Source organism: Aphanomyces astaci, assembly GCF_000520075.1.
Source record: "Aphanomyces astaci strain APO3 unplaced genomic scaffold supercont1.36, whole genome shotgun sequence".
In the NCBI taxonomy this organism is placed as follows: domain Eukaryota; phylum Oomycota; class Saprolegniomycetes; order Saprolegniales; family Verrucalvaceae; genus Aphanomyces; species Aphanomyces astaci.
In genome coordinates, this window is record NW_009798299.1 from 347,225 (window position 1) to 364,482 (window position 17,258).

General features: G+C 46.2%; 6 protein-coding genes across 8 annotated transcripts; 1 reads left to right on the forward strand and 5 right to left on the reverse strand.

The window, feature by feature from the left end:
* Positions 1–112: 112 nt before the first annotated feature.
* On the reverse strand, positions 113–1,432 carry H257_11866 (hypothetical protein; the record flags this gene model as incomplete). Its single annotated transcript, XM_009838929.1, has 1 exon — positions 113–1,432. The coding sequence occupies one exon, from the start codon at positions 1,430–1,432 to the stop codon at positions 113–115; it is 1,320 nt and encodes a 439-aa protein (XP_009837231.1).
* Positions 1,433–4,356: 2,924 nt separating this feature from the next.
* Positions 4,357–7,149, reverse strand: H257_11867. 2 transcript variants are annotated; one of them, XM_009838931.1, is made up of 11 exons: positions 6,891–7,149; positions 6,730–6,833; positions 6,527–6,680; positions 6,322–6,468; positions 5,761–5,877; positions 5,597–5,686; positions 5,429–5,524; positions 5,330–5,368; positions 4,735–4,896; positions 4,615–4,677; positions 4,357–4,558 (listed from the first exon to the last, which is right to left on the reverse strand). In XM_009838931.1, the coding sequence occupies exons 1-11, from the start codon at positions 7,137–7,139 to the stop codon at positions 4,412–4,414; spliced, it is 1,368 nt and encodes a 455-aa protein (XP_009837233.1). In that variant the 5' UTR covers positions 7,140–7,149; the 3' UTR covers positions 4,357–4,411. The 2 variants fall into 2 exon arrangements, with proteins under 2 accessions (XP_009837233.1, XP_009837232.1); XM_009838930.1 differs by lacking the exons at positions 4,357–4,558; positions 4,615–4,677; positions 4,735–4,896 and having other exon boundaries at positions 5,053–5,368.
* A 124-nt stretch (positions 7,150–7,273) lies between these two features.
* Positions 7,274–9,667, forward strand: H257_11868 (hypothetical protein). Its single transcript, XM_009838932.1, has 5 exons — positions 7,274–7,478; positions 7,523–7,670; positions 7,720–7,981; positions 8,152–8,254; positions 9,267–9,667. The coding sequence occupies exons 1-5, from the start codon at positions 7,308–7,310 to the stop codon at positions 9,591–9,593; spliced, it is 1,011 nt and encodes a 336-aa protein (XP_009837234.1). The 5' UTR covers positions 7,274–7,307; the 3' UTR covers positions 9,594–9,667.
* Positions 9,668–11,251: 1,584 nt separating this feature from the next.
* Positions 11,252–12,542, reverse strand: H257_11869 (hypothetical protein). The gene is made up of 6 exons (XM_009838933.1): positions 12,330–12,542; positions 12,219–12,278; positions 11,973–12,155; positions 11,740–11,903; positions 11,535–11,674; positions 11,252–11,470 (listed from the first exon to the last, which is right to left on the reverse strand). The coding sequence occupies exons 1-6, from the start codon at positions 12,522–12,524 to the stop codon at positions 11,337–11,339; spliced, it is 876 nt and encodes a 291-aa protein (XP_009837235.1). The 5' UTR covers positions 12,525–12,542; the 3' UTR covers positions 11,252–11,336.
* Positions 12,543–13,270: 728 nt separating this feature from the next.
* On the reverse strand, positions 13,271–14,439 carry H257_11870 (hypothetical protein). The gene is made up of 3 exons (XM_009838934.1): positions 14,204–14,439; positions 13,905–14,132; positions 13,271–13,815 (listed from the first exon to the last, which is right to left on the reverse strand). The coding sequence occupies exons 1-3, from the start codon at positions 14,397–14,399 to the stop codon at positions 13,511–13,513; spliced, it is 729 nt and encodes a 242-aa protein (XP_009837236.1). The 5' UTR covers positions 14,400–14,439; the 3' UTR covers positions 13,271–13,510.
* A 713-nt stretch (positions 14,440–15,152) lies between these two features.
* On the reverse strand, positions 15,153–17,175 carry H257_11871. 2 transcript variants are annotated; one of them, XM_009838936.1, is made up of 5 exons: positions 17,132–17,175; positions 16,892–17,075; positions 16,604–16,842; positions 16,299–16,460; positions 15,153–15,534 (listed from the first exon to the last, which is right to left on the reverse strand). In XM_009838936.1, exons 1-5 carry the CDS (start codon positions 17,150–17,152, stop codon positions 15,259–15,261), a joined length of 882 nt encoding a protein of 293 aa, XP_009837238.1. In that variant the 5' UTR covers positions 17,153–17,175; the 3' UTR covers positions 15,153–15,258. The 2 variants fall into 2 exon arrangements, with proteins under 2 accessions (XP_009837238.1, XP_009837237.1); XM_009838935.1 differs by lacking the exon at positions 15,153–15,534 and having other exon boundaries at positions 16,220–16,460.
* Between the last annotated feature and the right edge of the window lie 83 nt (positions 17,176–17,258).

Below are 17,258 nucleotides of genomic sequence, written 5' to 3' on the forward strand. Positions count from 1 at the left end.
ACGATCCTGAGAAATACCCTAAAGCACATACCGGATATTTCCACCGGATAAAATTCCTGTTGTTTTCATGTGGGTTTTTCCCCAAAAGACCCTAACGTTAACGTAAATAAAACTAGTTGCCGCACCAGAACGCCCCCAAACTCGCGAACGTGGCACAGGTCGGCTTGGTGTATGCAGGGGGGAAGCAGTGGTTCAGCGTAGGGTAGAAGCAGGTAGAGCAGCCATTGCACTTGGACGGCGAGGCAGTCGTAGGGGTGACTGTGGGGGCCACAGTAGGTACTTCGGCAGTGGTGATAGGAGCCATGGTTGGGGTCGGGTTAATCGGGACCGCAGTAGGGGTCGTGGAACAGGCAGAATGGGTGACTGTGGGGGCCACTGTAGGTACTTCGGCAGTAGTGATAGGAGCCATGGTTGGGGTCGTGGTAATAGGTACTTCGGCAGTGGTGATAGGAGCCATGGTTGGGGTCGTGGTAATCGGGACCGCAGTAGGGGTCATGGGGCTGGCAGAATGGGTGACTGTGGGGGCCACTGTAGGTACTTCGGCAGTAGTGATAGGAGCCATGGTTGGGGTCGTGGTAATAGGTACTTCGGCAGTGGTGATAGGAGCCATGGTTGGGGTCGTGGTAATCGGGACCGCAGTAGGGGTCATGGGGCTGGCAGAATGGTTGGTGGTATTAGAGCCAGTGGCGGGGGACGTGGTGATGAAGGGTTCAATGAAGTCGCGGGCGATCGAGATGCGGCTGTACACGCCAGGATTGCCCAGGTTGCCACAGCCGACGCCCCAGCTGACCACACCCACCAACTGGACAGACCCGTTCGATTCCACCGTCAACGGTCCACCAGAGTCGCCTTGGCACGAATCTTCGCCCAACTTGCCGCCCGCACACAGCATGGCTTCGTTCACGGTGTGTGGGGCCAACACCTTTGCACATTGGTCGTTGCTGATGGAATCCACGCCGACTTCCATTAGCGATTGGGAAACAGGTCCACCCGAAATCGTACGGCCCCACCCGCGCAAAATCATAGGGGTGCCAGGCGCCATTGTGTCGAACGAGACCTGGACCGGAGGGAACTTGGATGGTTGTTCCAAGATCAAGACGGCAAAGTCGTAGCTCCTGGTTACGGCGTTGTGCTTAGGGTGGTTGATGAATTGCTTGACTTTGATGCGTTCGCCGTCTTTGGTGCCGGAATTGTAATGCGACCCGATCGACACAAACTCGTAGCCTCTTCCAGTGCAATGGGCGGCGGTCAATACGACGTCGGGGGCGATCAAACTGGACCCGCACGAAGAAGCCCCCGTCTCGGTTTTGCGAAATCCGGACACGTACAGGTGCTGGCCAACTGCAGCTTCGACGCCGCCGACAACTCTATCTTCGGCGACGATGGTCGTGGAGGCAGCAAAGAGAGCAGACAAGGCGAACAGAACGTTCATGGCAAATGGCAAACTCAAAAATGAAATCTGAACCAAAGGTCCGAGCAGCCCAAGCGAGCTCATAAGTCATCCGATAAGGTAGGTTGATCAGTGGGTAATCTGAGCTACCGGTAACTACATACAGTACAAGCCCTGTCGCACACGCACTGAGGTACGCCTAAATTCTTCACCAATCTGAGCTGACTTGATATCGTTGCACTTGTTGGGGTTGGTTCAATGGCTTTGCATATACGTAAGCTTATGGGTGCAGTTCCGTGACAACTTGGTTCCGTCCCACGATATGAGTCCCACGATATGACATGTGAGTAGGTGGAAAACAATGACTCTTAAATTTTGAACCAATCACCTGCAACTATATTCGTGTTTGAGAGGTATTAATAACTGGATAAAATCAAGTGGCTCTGAACTGTTTTCAGCCTATGGATATTTTCACTCTTTAAGTACATTTTCATCACGACCAATACGAATTTCGACATGATTTTAAGTCCATTAATTCTTCTCTTTAAGAAACATTTATAATAGCAATTTGGAATAAAGGAACCCGTCCATCGTAGGTTCTCGAAAAGTGTCACAAAACCCTGCCCGTTCGTATAGGTTGGACGTCTACTTCATGTAACGAGGTAGGCTTCATGCGTACCCTGGTACCATATACTACAGTAGTATTAAAAGGTAATTGGGGCGAGATGGAAGTACATTATATGGAGCAGACGCAAGGTAATGTAGTGGTTTCCATCCCGTGGTTTCCATCATTTCGCAAATGTGTTGTAGCTACAGCAACGTTACTGTAGAGCATATCCACCCCATCCCCAAATATGTCCCAATCCCTAAAGTAGAGCCTGAGGAAGATTTGCCCCATCTGATGCCCAATATCGAGTTGGGACATATTTATCCGGATTATTTACAGTTTTGAAAACTCCACCGAGCGACTGTAAAATACAGGAAACTGTATAAGTTTACTACAAGTCTGCAAATCGGCCAGTCCACTGTAAAATACAGTTTTGACGAATTAGCCAATAGCATGCTATCAATGGATAATTTTGTCCAATCATCGGTATCATGTAGTTGTTGGAAAGCCAATAATCACCTTCCTTTGAGCAAATGGATGGTTCAAACGCGCTCGTGGCTCACACTTCACTAAACTCGTCGAGTGCATCGGCAGCCCACCAAAGCACAACCTTCTCTGACCAGTGACACAAGTTCTCATGTGTGAATGACCCATTTTCCTTACTTCCCTTCCATCAACCCGTTGCTTAGAACAGTCGTCATTCTCAACCGCATCGTCCATTTCGAGTCCATATACCTACAGTATAACGACCTTGACCAACTAAAGCGCGGGTGAGCTTTGTTACCCATTCTGTAAATTGACTGTGAGACTGAAATAGTCACTTCCTACGTAGTCGAGCAGCTTCAGCCTGAATATCGAGGGGCAGGTTGGAATGACAGCCTACTATTGACTATAAAGGGCGGGAAGGTGGTCAAGAATCTCACGAGCCGAATTCCACGTCATCACCGTTCTCCAAAGCAAACTTATGCCTCCGGGTTCATTTCCGGTATGATGATAGTTATGCGGATTTTTACCGTTTTACCGCTGGGGTTGACTACGGTGGAAGACCATGTACAGCCTGCCAACAATCCGGTACACCCAGCAGCAATCACAGGCACGCTTCGCTCATACCATCACTGGCGTGGCAGATTTACTGAAGCAGTTCAGTGTTGGCACGACTCGAGACAATCACCTAATCCAACTGCATCAACTTCGATGTTGGTGATCCCAGGGACACGTCACTTATCTCCAATCGAATATTTTGTTAAATGCGCTTCGCTACTGTACAGCTACAGTGTAACTTCATAATCCTGATGCTTGTACTGCCAAGACGTCGACCGCCATGTAAATGAGGCACTACATGTCGCGCACCACGAGTGGCGCCATAACTTGTTGTACTAAACGGTCAAATATTGTTGTTGTCATAAGAGGTCGGGAAGTTACAAGTAGTTTTCAGAAATAGAATGAGCCAATCAAAATCGATTTACCTCATTTTGTTGCACGATTTAGAAAATGACGCCAAGGACCTCTTTTTCATCTTTTGGTATAGTGAGTTGCGTAAATATCGCAGAAAAAGAGGTAAAAAGTAGGAAACTGTACTTGGACCTACTTTTTCGTTTTCTAAAAATATATACATCCTTGGAACTGGCCCTAAAGATTAGTCGATTGTTTTAGACGCTACGTTTGTTGTGGTGCTACACGGACAAAACCTAGTTTAGAGGGGGACTGGCAGCATCGTAGGAGCCCCACGCCCGCCATCAGCGTGCCAGGCACAGCACCATCGCGGTCATATTGGTCAGGAGATCGTTGCCGACCATGTACACACCCACAGCAAACATCGCAACCACCCGATTAACACCAACAGAACCATCGTCAGCAACATATACATAAATAAATAAATACTGGTAGTATAGATAGTACGATTAGAAGCCGCCTTGGTCATCTACTGTATAAACCAAAGGTACCAGAGCATTGGACACCCACACAGTCACATGCCCAGCGCAATCGACGTGACTCCGTATGTAGCCAGCAAAAGCCCCACTACTCGATCATACACGTCACGTGGGGATACGTGTGCTTGGGACGCCGATTTCACCCGACGTAGCTCTCCTGTACAAGACCCAGTTGTTATATATCACAAACAACATATTGGTACCAAGTGCTGGCAAACGTCCAAATTTCGCATGGTTATATTTATCTATTCAATATTGAATCACGCTGGAACTTCTGATAGGCTGAATATTTCCTCGAAGATCCAATCAGATCCCCTCAAAAATGGATTATCCAATAGCGTGTCTGGAATAACAAACTCTACACCAGTATTAATTACCCGATTAAGTTGGACGTTTTTCCTAGTTATATCAGTACTGCTACGTAGTGTACGCAAGGAGGTGTTATGATTTGAACACGTTACGTTGGTAACGACGTCGTAAGATTTAACTGTCAATGTCCAATGCATCCAAATCGGCCAATGATTCCTTGAGCCGCTTTAGCTGGGCGCGGAACCCACTGGTCTCCATGTGTAGCCTCGAATTCTCCGCTCGCAGGGTTCGAATTTCCTTGACCAGGACCTTTTTCTGTCCCTACCATACAAGTATTGTTTGATCATCAAACGTTGTTTAAACATATATTTTATTACTTTGGCCTGTTGCTCCACGTCGTGTTTTTCAGCAGTCAAGCACCGCATCATGTCTTCAATCACCTATCTCGTTGTTTGTCGATATATTCGATAAATACATTCGATATATATATAAAATACTTGAGATTTGGCGTCGTGTTGGTGGCGAAGCCGTTCGAGTTCATATTTGTATTCTTGGTTCTGCGTAACGTACAGCTGCAGCACTTGGTCCATGTCTTGGGACTTTGCATCCAGATATGCCATCACTTCTCGGTCCAAATTCGACTGGGCGTCCGCCAACGTCTACGAACACACGAGGGAGAGTCGATCCTTTTTACTTCATTTAGGGCCACTCTGGCTGCCACAAAAAATGTCAGAAAACTGCTCGTTTTGCACCTTTTCAGAAATATTATGACAATTGTTTAAACGATATCTTTTGTGTGTTTGGGTACCAAATCTGACATATATAAAGTGACATAATACGTCGAATTTTTACTGTTTTCTGACAGAAAAAAGTTTGAACTGCAACTGTCCAATTTTTACCAACATGTAATTCTATCGATAGTTCTCCTTCCATCATGGCATCCAGAGGTCACATCAAAGTATTTCGAAAATATTTTCTCGCACTTGAAAAGGGAATTTTCTGTCAGAATATTAGTTGACATCAAAACTTCTGCGGCATTATTCAGACTCGGCCTTCAAAATATATATTATGATTGTAGTAGTAGTCACATACCTTTTCTTCGATCGAGTACGCTAGAGCGTCTTCCGCGTCCTGCCATCCATCTCACATGAACTAACGACACAAATAATATTGTTCGTGTTGCTGTCGTACGGTGAGCTTTTGCACGAGAAAGTCTCGAACGTTTTCAGCATTGTGCAGCCGGGCGGCCAAGTCTTCTTTCTCGGCGTGGACTGCGGTCAAGTTTGCCTAGAATGGTATTCGAATATAGAGGTATTTCGAAACGATATATTCGTATGTGGAGTGTGCACAGACATATACCTCTAAACTTTTCATGCGAAGCATCAAATCGTGAAATAGTTTCATTTCCTTGGCATTGAACGATTTGATCATGTCGTTTGCTCTCGCCAGCTACAAAATATGACCATACTATATCAACATGACCGAAAAACGGAGTGATATATATATATATATATATGCGTTACCTGGGACTTGTCGAATGCTGGAACTGGTTTAATCGTTGCGGATTTGGTAGTTGATGGCAGGGTTTTATGAACGGTTGATCGCGGCATGGTGGGTTCTTTTTTCAGCCCAAACAATTTCTACGGCCCAAAAATAGAATAAAAATAGAAATCATCAGATAGGGTGAGTCTGGATGCCAAAAAAAAGCCAAAATCTTCGTTGATAATTTGGCAATTTATAAGAAATCAGCAAAAAGTGAAAAATTATCTGTCTGGATCCAAAATTGGAGAATATCAATATTTTGCCAAATATCGCGTTTTTTGCCAAAAAATACAAAAGCGGTTCAAGGGACTTTTTTACTGAAAGTTGGCAATTACTGAGTTTCTTTCGAAATCAGTATGATATCCAGACAGTATCAAAAATAGCTGACAACCGAATTCTTCGAATTACTTTGAACAAAATTTTCGAAATATTAATTGGGCAGAATTTGGGGTGTGATCCAGACCCACCCATAGTATAAATGTAAACAATCACAATACATACAAAAGCATGGATTTATCTTTATCACGAGGTTGCATACATACATGTATTCGGGCCTTCATAGCTTTGGACGTTAAGCTCATGGAGAGCACATCCATGGCATCCATGTTGGAAAATATGTGCAGCAAGATGGGATCGGATAAGGCCGCGAGGCCGCGTTGGACGTCGGGTCCTTGTGGTGCTTCGCCTTGCTAATTCACGACAGCACGAAGTGGTGACGAAAGCACTTTATAACACTAGCGAGTCTACCGTAGTAGTAGTAGCCAAAACAGGCTTGAGCAGGCTTTGAATGCCCAGACGTCGATGCAACTCTCGGACTTCGCGTTGGGATCGTGCTAACTCCCGGGATAGCGTCGCCCACGACGCGATCTGTTCCTTGGACGTTGCCAGCTCCTTCTCCAGCCTGGCGCGACATATCTAAGAAGGTTCATGGGAACTTCGAGCTACAGTACCTTTCCTTGTCTTGGACTTCCTGGGCTACAAGGTCGGCCTCCAACTGGAGTTTGCGCGCGAGGCGCCGACCTTCCATCTGCAACACGTGCACCTTTTGAAGCATCTGAACCGTACAGACAAGTCAGAACTACGTCGGTTACGATGTACGGTCATCACGAACGTTTTGCTTTTCGTCCCAATGGATACGCTCGGCAATGGCGTACTGGGAGAGCGCCGCCTGCGCTTTGGCGAGTTCGGCCGCCAATTTGTCGTGCTCTGTCTCATGGACCCACGTCTCAATGTCGCCAATCATGTCATCCAACACCGACTTGACGGCCACCACCGTCAAGACATCGGCGGTTGCATGCTGCGAGTACCTATGGAGGTACGCTTCTAGCACGACGGATGACATTTCGCTTGTGGTTGACATCACATTCACGTTGGCAAAATCTAATCCTCCATTGGTTGAAATGTTACTCAATTTTAACCAATCGTTAGTCTTTTCAAGTATGTAGTATGACAAGCCTACTTCTCCGACTACTATAGTAATACTACTACTAATACAAGACCACCACATTCATTCGTGATTGTTGGTGACATGGACAGCGACACCAAGCCCAGCGTACCCGTGACGATCCTCACAGGGTTCCTCGGCGCAGGCAAGACGACGCTGCTCAACTACATCCTGACCCAGAACCATGGCAAGCGCATTGCTGTGATCGAGAACGAGTTTGGCGAAGAGATTGGCGTGGAGAGTCTCATTGCGCGCGTAATTATGACCCTGTCCGGTCATCCAACTGAGCAAACACGTAGGACGGGGCCGAGGGCGACGCCTTTGCAGACTTTTACGAATTGAGCAACGGGTGCATCTGCTGCTCTGTCCGTGATGATTTGGTGTCGACGCTGGAAGAGCTGTTGACTCGACGAGATCGGTTCGACTACGTGTTGGTGGAAACGACGGGTGCGTCTAGACATACCGTCACCAACATGTCATCTCACAGGACTTGAAGGAATGGCGGACCCTGGGAAGCTGGCGTCCATCTTTTGGGTGGACAGCGAACTGGAAGGCCGCATCACGCTGGACGGCATAGTGACGTTGGTCGATGCCAAGAACATTGCGTGGCACTTGGAGCAGCAAACAAACGAAGTGTTGTCTCAAATCGCGTACGCAGATCGCATTCTCGTCAACAAAGCCGACCTCATGCCCGACGCAGACGATCGGCGGCGACTGGAAGGGCAACTGAATGCCATGAATGCGTTGGCTCCTTGCATGTACTTGCTATATCCCTACGAATTATGTACCTCCCATTCCATTTCCTAGTGCATTGTCAATATACGTGTGGCTTGTTGGTGTGTTATTGATTTCCTGTTATAATATATATATATATATTTATATGTATGTATACGATCGAGGTATTTATATATTTCGTGTGTATTATTAGCTGGACAGAACGGTCCAACATTGACTTGGATGCAATTCTGAACATCAACGCGTTTTCGAGCGACCGGGCTATCGCCGTCATGAACGAACACAACGCCACCGAGGTATAAAGTTCAAATAGTATTATCAATTTGCTATAAACTTCCAAAAATTCGCATATTTTGTCTACTCAATATTGAATCATCACGCTGGAGTTCTGATTGGTTGAAAACACTTGTCCGTTCTGTAAGAGCCAATCAAATTCACTCAAAAAATGAATACTTCGAACTTGCTAACGTGATTCGAGAATCAATTTGTGTCAGATTTAAAGCAAATCTATTTTGTGTATTTTACTCAAAATTTCCACCCGCGGTTGGTTGATTGAACTGCCGAACTTTCGAAATTTTCATACTAAACTGTGAGTAGTGCAATCCATCAATCAATCTTTTTAGCCAATCATATTGCAACCTTTATTATTTGTAGCCAATCATACTCCTTTGCTCGATTAGTTGGCGATGTACATTTGGTTAGACCAAACGTTAATGATCGACGATTGGTTCAAATTTCTGAATCTTGTCATTTGATTGGCTAGGTCTTTCTCAACTATATTGCCTCATTCCCTATATTGTGCAATTTACCTAAGAGTTTGGACTTGTGAGTCATTCATTCGCCAAGTAGCATTCGAATCCACTTGACCTCATTTAATCTTGAACAAACTATATGATACAACGATTAGTAAATATGTGGTTTTGCCCAATGCGGAGGGGTCAAACGTTTGGATTGGCAGAAACTCCACAGGACGTGTATCTGATTGGCTTAGGCGGTTGTTTAATCGAGTCTTTCACGACATGCGATATACTGCTGACGACTCTCAGTGTTTGACCATATACCTGTATGGATATATTGTGCTTTCGAGTGAATTTTCGTGTTGTGGCGTGGTTTCTCGTTGGAATTTAAATCGATTTGATTCGCTACCTCAGATGAGCTCAAAAAATTTAGCCAATCAAAACCTTCTCAATGAAATTCAACCAATCAGATCGATTGTGGATCGGTTTGGTCGGCGCGATTCGATTGCACCCCCTCCCCAAATTTGTATCAAATCGACAATATGTCCATCTTGTACTAAACTACGCTTAGAAACCATTTACCCACACAGCCAACGTTACAAGCACATGCGTGAGCCGCGTGCTTCCGTTGAGCGTGCGGGGGTTGGAGTACTGGATTGGCTCCCTCTTGTGGGAAGACGCGACGGACGACCGCCGGATCTTCCGCATCAAAGGCGTCGTGGCCATTGAAAACGACGACCGCAAGTTTATTTTGCAAGGGGTTCAGGACCTATTCGACGTGTCTCCCAGTGAAAAGTGGTTGCCCGATGAACCACGTACCACAAAGCTTGTGTTTATCGGCCTTGGTCTTGACTCGAACGCGTTGCAGCAAGGGTTGGATGAGGCGGGTGCTACTTAATACTGCTAGTACTACACGAGAAGGATAGATACAGTACTAGGGGATGTATACTTTAATAGAAGTAAGTGGCTTTATATTGTATTGGAGATTCGGTATGAATTTCCGGACCCCGTTCAATCGACACCAATCTCTCCCATTGGTCAATCAGAAATTACTTGTCTCTGATTGGCTACAATCCATTTTCGAGTTTCTACTGGAAAGGGCGAAGTGGATAATGGCCAATCAGATGTCTCGGTCTATTTGTGCTCGATTGAACGAACCATGCAAAATTGGGCAATTTGACGAAAATGGACAATAAATTCGCTATATATTTCCACGTGGTTTATGTAATCACGCTGGAAGTTCTGATTGGCTGACTATACTTGTCCTTTCTGTAAGAGCCAATCAAATCCACTCAAAAATGGAGTAGCCAATAGCGTTGATGATTCTTGATTCGATTCGACGAGGTGTGGAAATTCGTACCCAATCCAGAATACATCCACTTCAAGCACGGCAGATTCGAAATGCTACTTGGCACATTATTGGGTAGTGGAGCCTTTTCCATTGGTAGCATGGTACATTTCAAAGGGTGTTGCGGCACTAAGTGTCAATTCTATTGGCCACAAGGCCAAATGAATGGACACATCACCCTTTCGAATGAGCGCCAAGCCAACAACGTTGAAAAAAGTCCCAAGTCAATAGAAAAAAGGTGTAGTAGCGTTTGAAGACCTATGAACCCGGCAGACTGTACACCGTTAATATATTTATTAATCATTTTTTTAAATATAAACGGCGGCCAAAACTCTGACGTTCCTAAGGTAGCGAAATTCCTAGTCGGGTGTGGTTGGCACAAAGAGATGGTATTATGAACGATCGTTCTTTCAGGCAGTAAGTACCTTGGTCATCTGGACGAGGCGTTGATGCGAAGCACCGCCCCGAATACTGCGATGCCGTGCAGTAGTCGCCCGTGCAACTGGCTTATATATGTTTTGCCGATAATGTGTGGTTGGATTTACTAGATCGATTGTGCCGACTCTGTCGCACACACACGTGCCGTTCGATACTACCAACACAAGTACGAGTAGAAATCCAACGTTATTGGCCAGTGTCTATTGCCGCGATTTCTTTAATATTTTTCGCTACCAATGTGATACTGTATCTCAGGTGTACAATGTACGCGGACGTTGTCGCATGAGGTATATCAAGTGTACGACAGATAACATTCAAGGATGCTGCACGAGACTCTGCGCAATGTCCACTTGATGCAAAATAGCATAGCAGCTCTAAACGTCGAATAGTATTGTGCTACTACTTACTACGTACTACTTTTCCCGTTCTTGTCTTTTTATTGGCTATCTTTGGTCCAAATTTCGTTCGATTTTGGAGGTTTTTGCCACAGAAATTGACTTGAGAGTTATAAGTATCCAGTTTTACGGCATGATGAAGTACTAATAATAGTTACTACGTACTTGAAATTTGGAGTGGGACAGTCAATCGACGACCAATCAAAAGCCAGACCACTTTCAAATGGCCAATCAAACCGCTGCAACAATCGCATTAGACTGTGCCTTACAAATTCGACATGACGTTTTAATTATTAATAAGAATAGTACACAATACAAAAACTCGACCGATGGATTTGGTGCATCATCTGCCCAAATATCCAATATATGTTTTATGTTGAAAGCAGAATATTACAACTTGAATTATCTATACTATGCTACTACAGCTTCCAGTTAGGCAAGGTGGAAAGCGTTGCATTGTTTACGACCGCGGCTTCTTGGCTTTCTTGGACACCACAGGTATGTCTTTCGAGTCATGTAACAAGTGTTCTGTGCTCGGGCTCGACATGACCATGGTCAGCTGTTCGTCCACAGGAATATACGCATACATCCCGTCTATTCCCAGCACAACAGTGTCACATATATATATAATATATATATATATATATATATATATTACCGTCAACGATGCACGTTTTGGTCCGCTTCCACACGGTGAGCGTGTCGACACTCGAGTGCCACGAGTTGAGCGGCACTTGGAGCACTTTGTGAAACACAGCAGCTAGTCGCGTCTGGAATTCTGGCGACGACGTCCGGCCCCTGCCAAAATATATTATATTGAGTCCATTTTCATGATTTATATATATATAAGTATCTATTTTTACCACGGCTCGGGAAGGCACAACGTGTGGCCAAACAATTCCCCAATGTGAATCACATATTCCCCCGTGTAATTGTTGAGGCAAGCTTCCGCCATTGACTCTTCGCTGTCTTCGTAGTCGTCTGGATAGCACAGCAGCAACGTGCGCTTCTTGAATCGGCTCAGGACCTACCGATCGCTAGTATTACTAGACAGGTCGCATGCATGTACTACTAGTATTAGTAGTACTATCTGTACCTCCGGCGTGCCCTGTTCAACATCCAACCACGTCATGCGTTCCGGTTCTTCGTCGTCGTCGTCGTCCTCTCCTGCACCGTCACCTTCTTCGCCTGGAACGTGCAGATCGAAGCACTTGACGTCGACCCCACGCAACTGCAGCAGTCGTCCCCAATAGCCCGTGCCAGCCCCAATCTCCACAATCTACATGCCTGCGTTAGTTGTAGTACGTACACAGCAATGCCGTTGTCAGGATGAAACACGTACTGGTCCGTAATGCTTGATGATTCGAAGGGCTCGCTCGTCCGGAATAGCCCACGAGTATTTCTACGTACGTGGCGCATGGTGAACGGCAACAGACCTAAGCAGGCTTCGTACCGCCGCGACTTTGTCGTCCACGAGGTTGAACAGCTCCTCGCGAGTGTCGTCATCGAGGTCCGGGTCAAAGAGCCGCGCCATGTCTTTTGGCTGGGACTTCTGGAAGGTCCGATAGAAGTCCAAGTAAGGGTTGCATGTGGCCGTTAACTTGGCGCTCTCGGGGAAGATCTTTGGCTTCGACTCGGCCGCCGTCATGTTGAATTTCCAAGTTGCTGGTCATGAGTGAAATGAAAAGGGCGGATTATTTCAACCAATCCAAAGTCGAGGATTCATTCTGGCATGTGATTGGTCAATCAGACAGGATGCGACGTTTCGGCCTCGCTCGCTCGAATTCCATGCTGGTATCTAAACAACATACAGTAGCTACAAGTGACGCAGCTCAATGCTTCTTGACGCTTACTGACGCATCTCCATTGTAGCGATTTTGCTATCTCATTCTCGGACTAACATCAACATCAAACTTGGCGCGCCCTAGGCATTTCATCCATGGTCGCCGCAGGAATCGGCGATGCCATCAGGTACTGTACACTACCACCACTCTCCAACACCTTACTCACATGACCCCACCTAACGTAGCGACGTAGCTGGGATCAGTTTGGGTGGGGCCATGGAAGGCTTTGCCGTGCTCTTGGGATTGCCAGACACGCATCACGCGCATTGCGCATTATAGGACATACTCCTTGGCATGTGACCATTGTTACTCACTGTGAAGGAATTTCAAGCTCTTGACCATGTAGTGGCTCTTAATGCATGATATATCACTCTGTTATACGGGGCAAAGTTATGCGTTATGGGTTCAGTTTGATGAAATAGGTGGGGGCCTGTCACGTTATGCCGCCAACGGGGCATACAGTAGTGAATACTCATCGCAATAGAGATCCCGTCAATTCGAGTGTGAGGGGTTCATGCGTTGCGCCGATATAGACGATGCAGCTTCTCGACGGAGGATTCAGGTCAGAATCTACACGGTTGTTGAGTTCAACATTCGTGGAACGATCTAATGTTATATGAGCCATAATCCAATCAATACTATACACTGCCCCTTACATTGGTGTTGTTCCCGTCAAGTTAAAACTGCATCACGTGTTTGTCCAAGGAGAAGCATCGGTGGGGGTTGTGCTTTCGCCAAAAGGAGGTTCGAGTGTGGCAAAAATACTGTAGCAACTCCATGTCGTCGTGGACTATTCAAAGGGTCGTCGGGGCACGTGAAACGGGTCTGGTTTCTTGATTTCTTTGGCTAGGTACACCTCTGCCTTGTTGTGAATAAGCGGCAGCTTGGACTGAATGTGCTCCTTGATTTCCTTTGCCGTTCGCATGGGCACGGCCTCGTCGATGTCGTTGAGCACTAAAAATTCAAACTCGGGCGTCGGGTCGTCCTGATAGTTCTTCGTTGGCTGGTGCTGCATGTGCTTCAATCCTTGTTTCACTTTGACTCGTTTCGGGGCTTTGGAGATCTGTCGTGACAAGCGCTCGGCTTCGTCTGCTTCTACGATATCGATTGACTGTAATGTTATCATAGAGTTTGGTTGTTTATAAATATACATCACTCATGACGTGGCACGCTACGTTCGTTACCTCGCTTCCATTGAGCGGTGCTGTACGTGCCCTTGACGTTATGGAGGTGGTGCTTGATCGCTCGATTTTGCTTTTGAATGTGAGAGTATATCTTTTGGCGAAATGGCTGGTTCGATGGCTTCACAATGGGCGAGTTTTGCACGTGGAAACAGTCGTCGGTTCGGGTCATGATACGCTGCATTTTGTCCACCAAGTGCTCGTTTTCAGTGGCGATGGAAAGCTGTCGGTCTATGAAAAAATATATCCACACAGCGTGACCACAGTAACGTGAATTAGATTGAGTGGGTGAGTTCACATACCTTGGACAAGTTGCTGCTTCTTTTTGTTGGGAGACTTGACCACGGGCACCGTGGTAAGGTCCTTCTTCATCGGAGGCTGCATCGTTCGCATGTGCTCTTGGTGCATCGCGTCCGAGTGCTTTCTCCTTCGCATTGCGACAGAGTTCTCGTCCGGGAATTCATATTCCGCTGCGTATGCCACAGGTTTCTGCGGCATGCGTCGGCGTGGATTACGGTCGTGCCTGCATGCAGAAACGTTACCCTAAAAATAGCCTACCAATAATGTTATCGTCACCCTTTTTAATATACAAACGTTAGTGTTTGATGTGTGGCTCGCGTCTAGCAGCGCTGTTTCGCTAGGGCGAGTCGAGTATTTCTTTATCAGATCCATTAGCCTTGTGGAAAGGAGATATCGATCGGGATTATTGCCATCTCTAATACCAGAGGCATTTGCCGCCAAGTACTGAAACATTGCGTGAAGGTATTGACTGTGAAGTACTGGTATGCATATTTGCGAACCGAGATAGGTACCTCAGTCGCTAAAGTATATTCTCGTAGTCTGGACAAGGGACGTCGGTTTTGTGTCGATAAACATTTCAGTTAATAGATAATATCGGTATTGCCACTTCGATTGGAGGACTACCAAAATCGTACAGTTGATATCGGTATTACCTATTCGATTCGAATATGGAGTGGGAGTATTACTACTACTTACGAACCGACAGACAATCGATCGACCAATCAAAACCCACCACACATATCAAGATCCAATCAAACTCGTGCTTGATCCACCACTCACCATCAAATTAGTGTGTGCCTTATATTTGTGTGACTACTTGTCGATAGTAGTACGCAGGTACTTCGAAGTATTATAGTATTAATACTACGTAGGCTAGTACAGTAGTATTACTAGTAGTACAAACAATCGATTGATAGAGTTGGCGAATCAGCACACAAATGTTCACATTTGGCAGAAACAAGCGTGACAACATCACAAATAAGTACGCAGTACCGTACACAGCACATGTCCTTTAAAACTACTAGTACTACACATAGTATTTTTTGTAGAGTGTGGCTTAGAACTGGTCGACACCGCCCAGCCGTCCGTTGGAGAACCCGCCGGCGCGATTTTGGGCATTTTCCAAGTTGCCACTGGTGCTGGCTTCCTTCTCCGGTGTCTCTTCTTCTTCGCGCAGCCACGCCTCCGTTGTGTCGTACAGGGACAGCTTCTCACTTCCTTTCAAAGGGATGCGGGCCAATTCATCAAAGAACGCCACCTGCCCGGACCGAAGGTACAGCACATGCGACGCCCATTTTTCCATCCCGTCAAACACATGCGATGCCAAAATCACCTAATGGCACAAGTTAGTTCATGTCAGCCACAGAATCAAAAGCACATCGAGATGGATTCGATACTAGTATACAGTATAAATAGACAACATATCTACGATAGGTGAATCAAAACATGAATCCGAATATATGTCAAGAAAAAGGACAAACTCGTGGATATGGTGGCACTTTCGAACAGATCGACAAAACGTGAAAAAGGATCTGAAATTTGGGGAATTCAACAATTTACCAAATAGCACAACTTTTTTGCCAAAACATAGCGTTTATTCATGGGATTATTCTTCTGAAAGTTGGCAATAACTGCGAATCGTTGGGAGTTTCTGTTTGATCCAGGCATACAATCATAAGGGCCAACCAAATTGGTAAACTTTCGAAATACTAATTGGACAGAAATTGGGGTCACCCCAAGGCTATTTCGTTCATCACGTTTAATAACAAGTCGTCAGTAAAAACACACAATCGAAAATTGTGTGGATTGTATTGATTGTATGTACTGTGCTTTCGAGTGAAATTTCGTGTTGTGGTTTCTCGTTGGAATTTAAATCGATTTGATTGGCTACCTCAGATGAGCTCAAAATTATTAGCCAATCAAAACCTTCTCAATGAAATTCAACCAATCATATCGATTGTGGATCGGTTTGGCCCCTCCCCAAATTTGTATCAAAGCGACAATATAGAAAACCAAATCTCATTTTGTAAAGGGTTAGTATAAATCGAAACTGCTTGGATTCCAAACTTGGTGTGTCTAGATGGTTGTTATAGTTACCGTGGCTTGTTGGGGGCCTTCACTTTCACGGCGCAGAAAGTGGAGAATGTTGACACGAGAAATGATATCCAGACATCCCAACACTTCGTCCAATACGATCAGCTGCGACGGACGCAACAGCGCCAAAAACAGTTGCACGCGACAGCGTTGCCCGGTCGATAGCTACAGACATTTGAACAGTGTTACTTTTTTTATAGCATTCGACGATTCGATTCGGCGAGTCCGTGGCCATTCATTAGCCAATGAAAAGTGCTGCATGCATCATCCACCAATCATATCCTTTCACAAGTGGTTGGTAGTAGTACCTTGTGCATGCGCCACGAGAGGTCGATGCGGAGGCACTTGAGCAAGTCGGCGCGGCGGTCGGGGTACGTTTGCTGCAGCTTGACCATCATCTCTTCCACGGCGATGTCGGCGGAATACGCCGCGGAATGGGATGCAAAGGCCACGGAGCGGTTGCCCCAGTCCGAGGTCGCCATCGTACGCTGGTTGTTGAGCATGGTATCGCGAAAGCTGTCGCGGTGCCCGAGTTCCCAGCACCCGCCTACAAGTTGCTAGTAAGTGGAAAGACAGCCAGTGGAGATATGATTTACCACTCGTCGGCAAGTGCTTGCCACCGATCATCTTGAGCAGCGTGCTCTTGCCGGCGCCGTTGCCGCCCACCAAGAGGATGCGTTGTCCAGCGTGGAACTGAACGTTCAGGTTCTTCAGGATGGGCCCGCCGCTGATGTCGATGCCAGCATAAGTCTCCACGTACTTGAACTCCAAGTTCTCAAACTAGTACCAAGGCATCCTTAGCATTGCAATGCCACGAAGTCGTTAGCCTTACATACCTCGACGGTCACGGTGCTCATGGAAATCGATGGATCAATGGTCGAGAGATATGGGCTACAGATACCATTGGCTAAAATGCGTACTAAAATACGACGCTATGATCTATGGGATTGGATAATAATATTT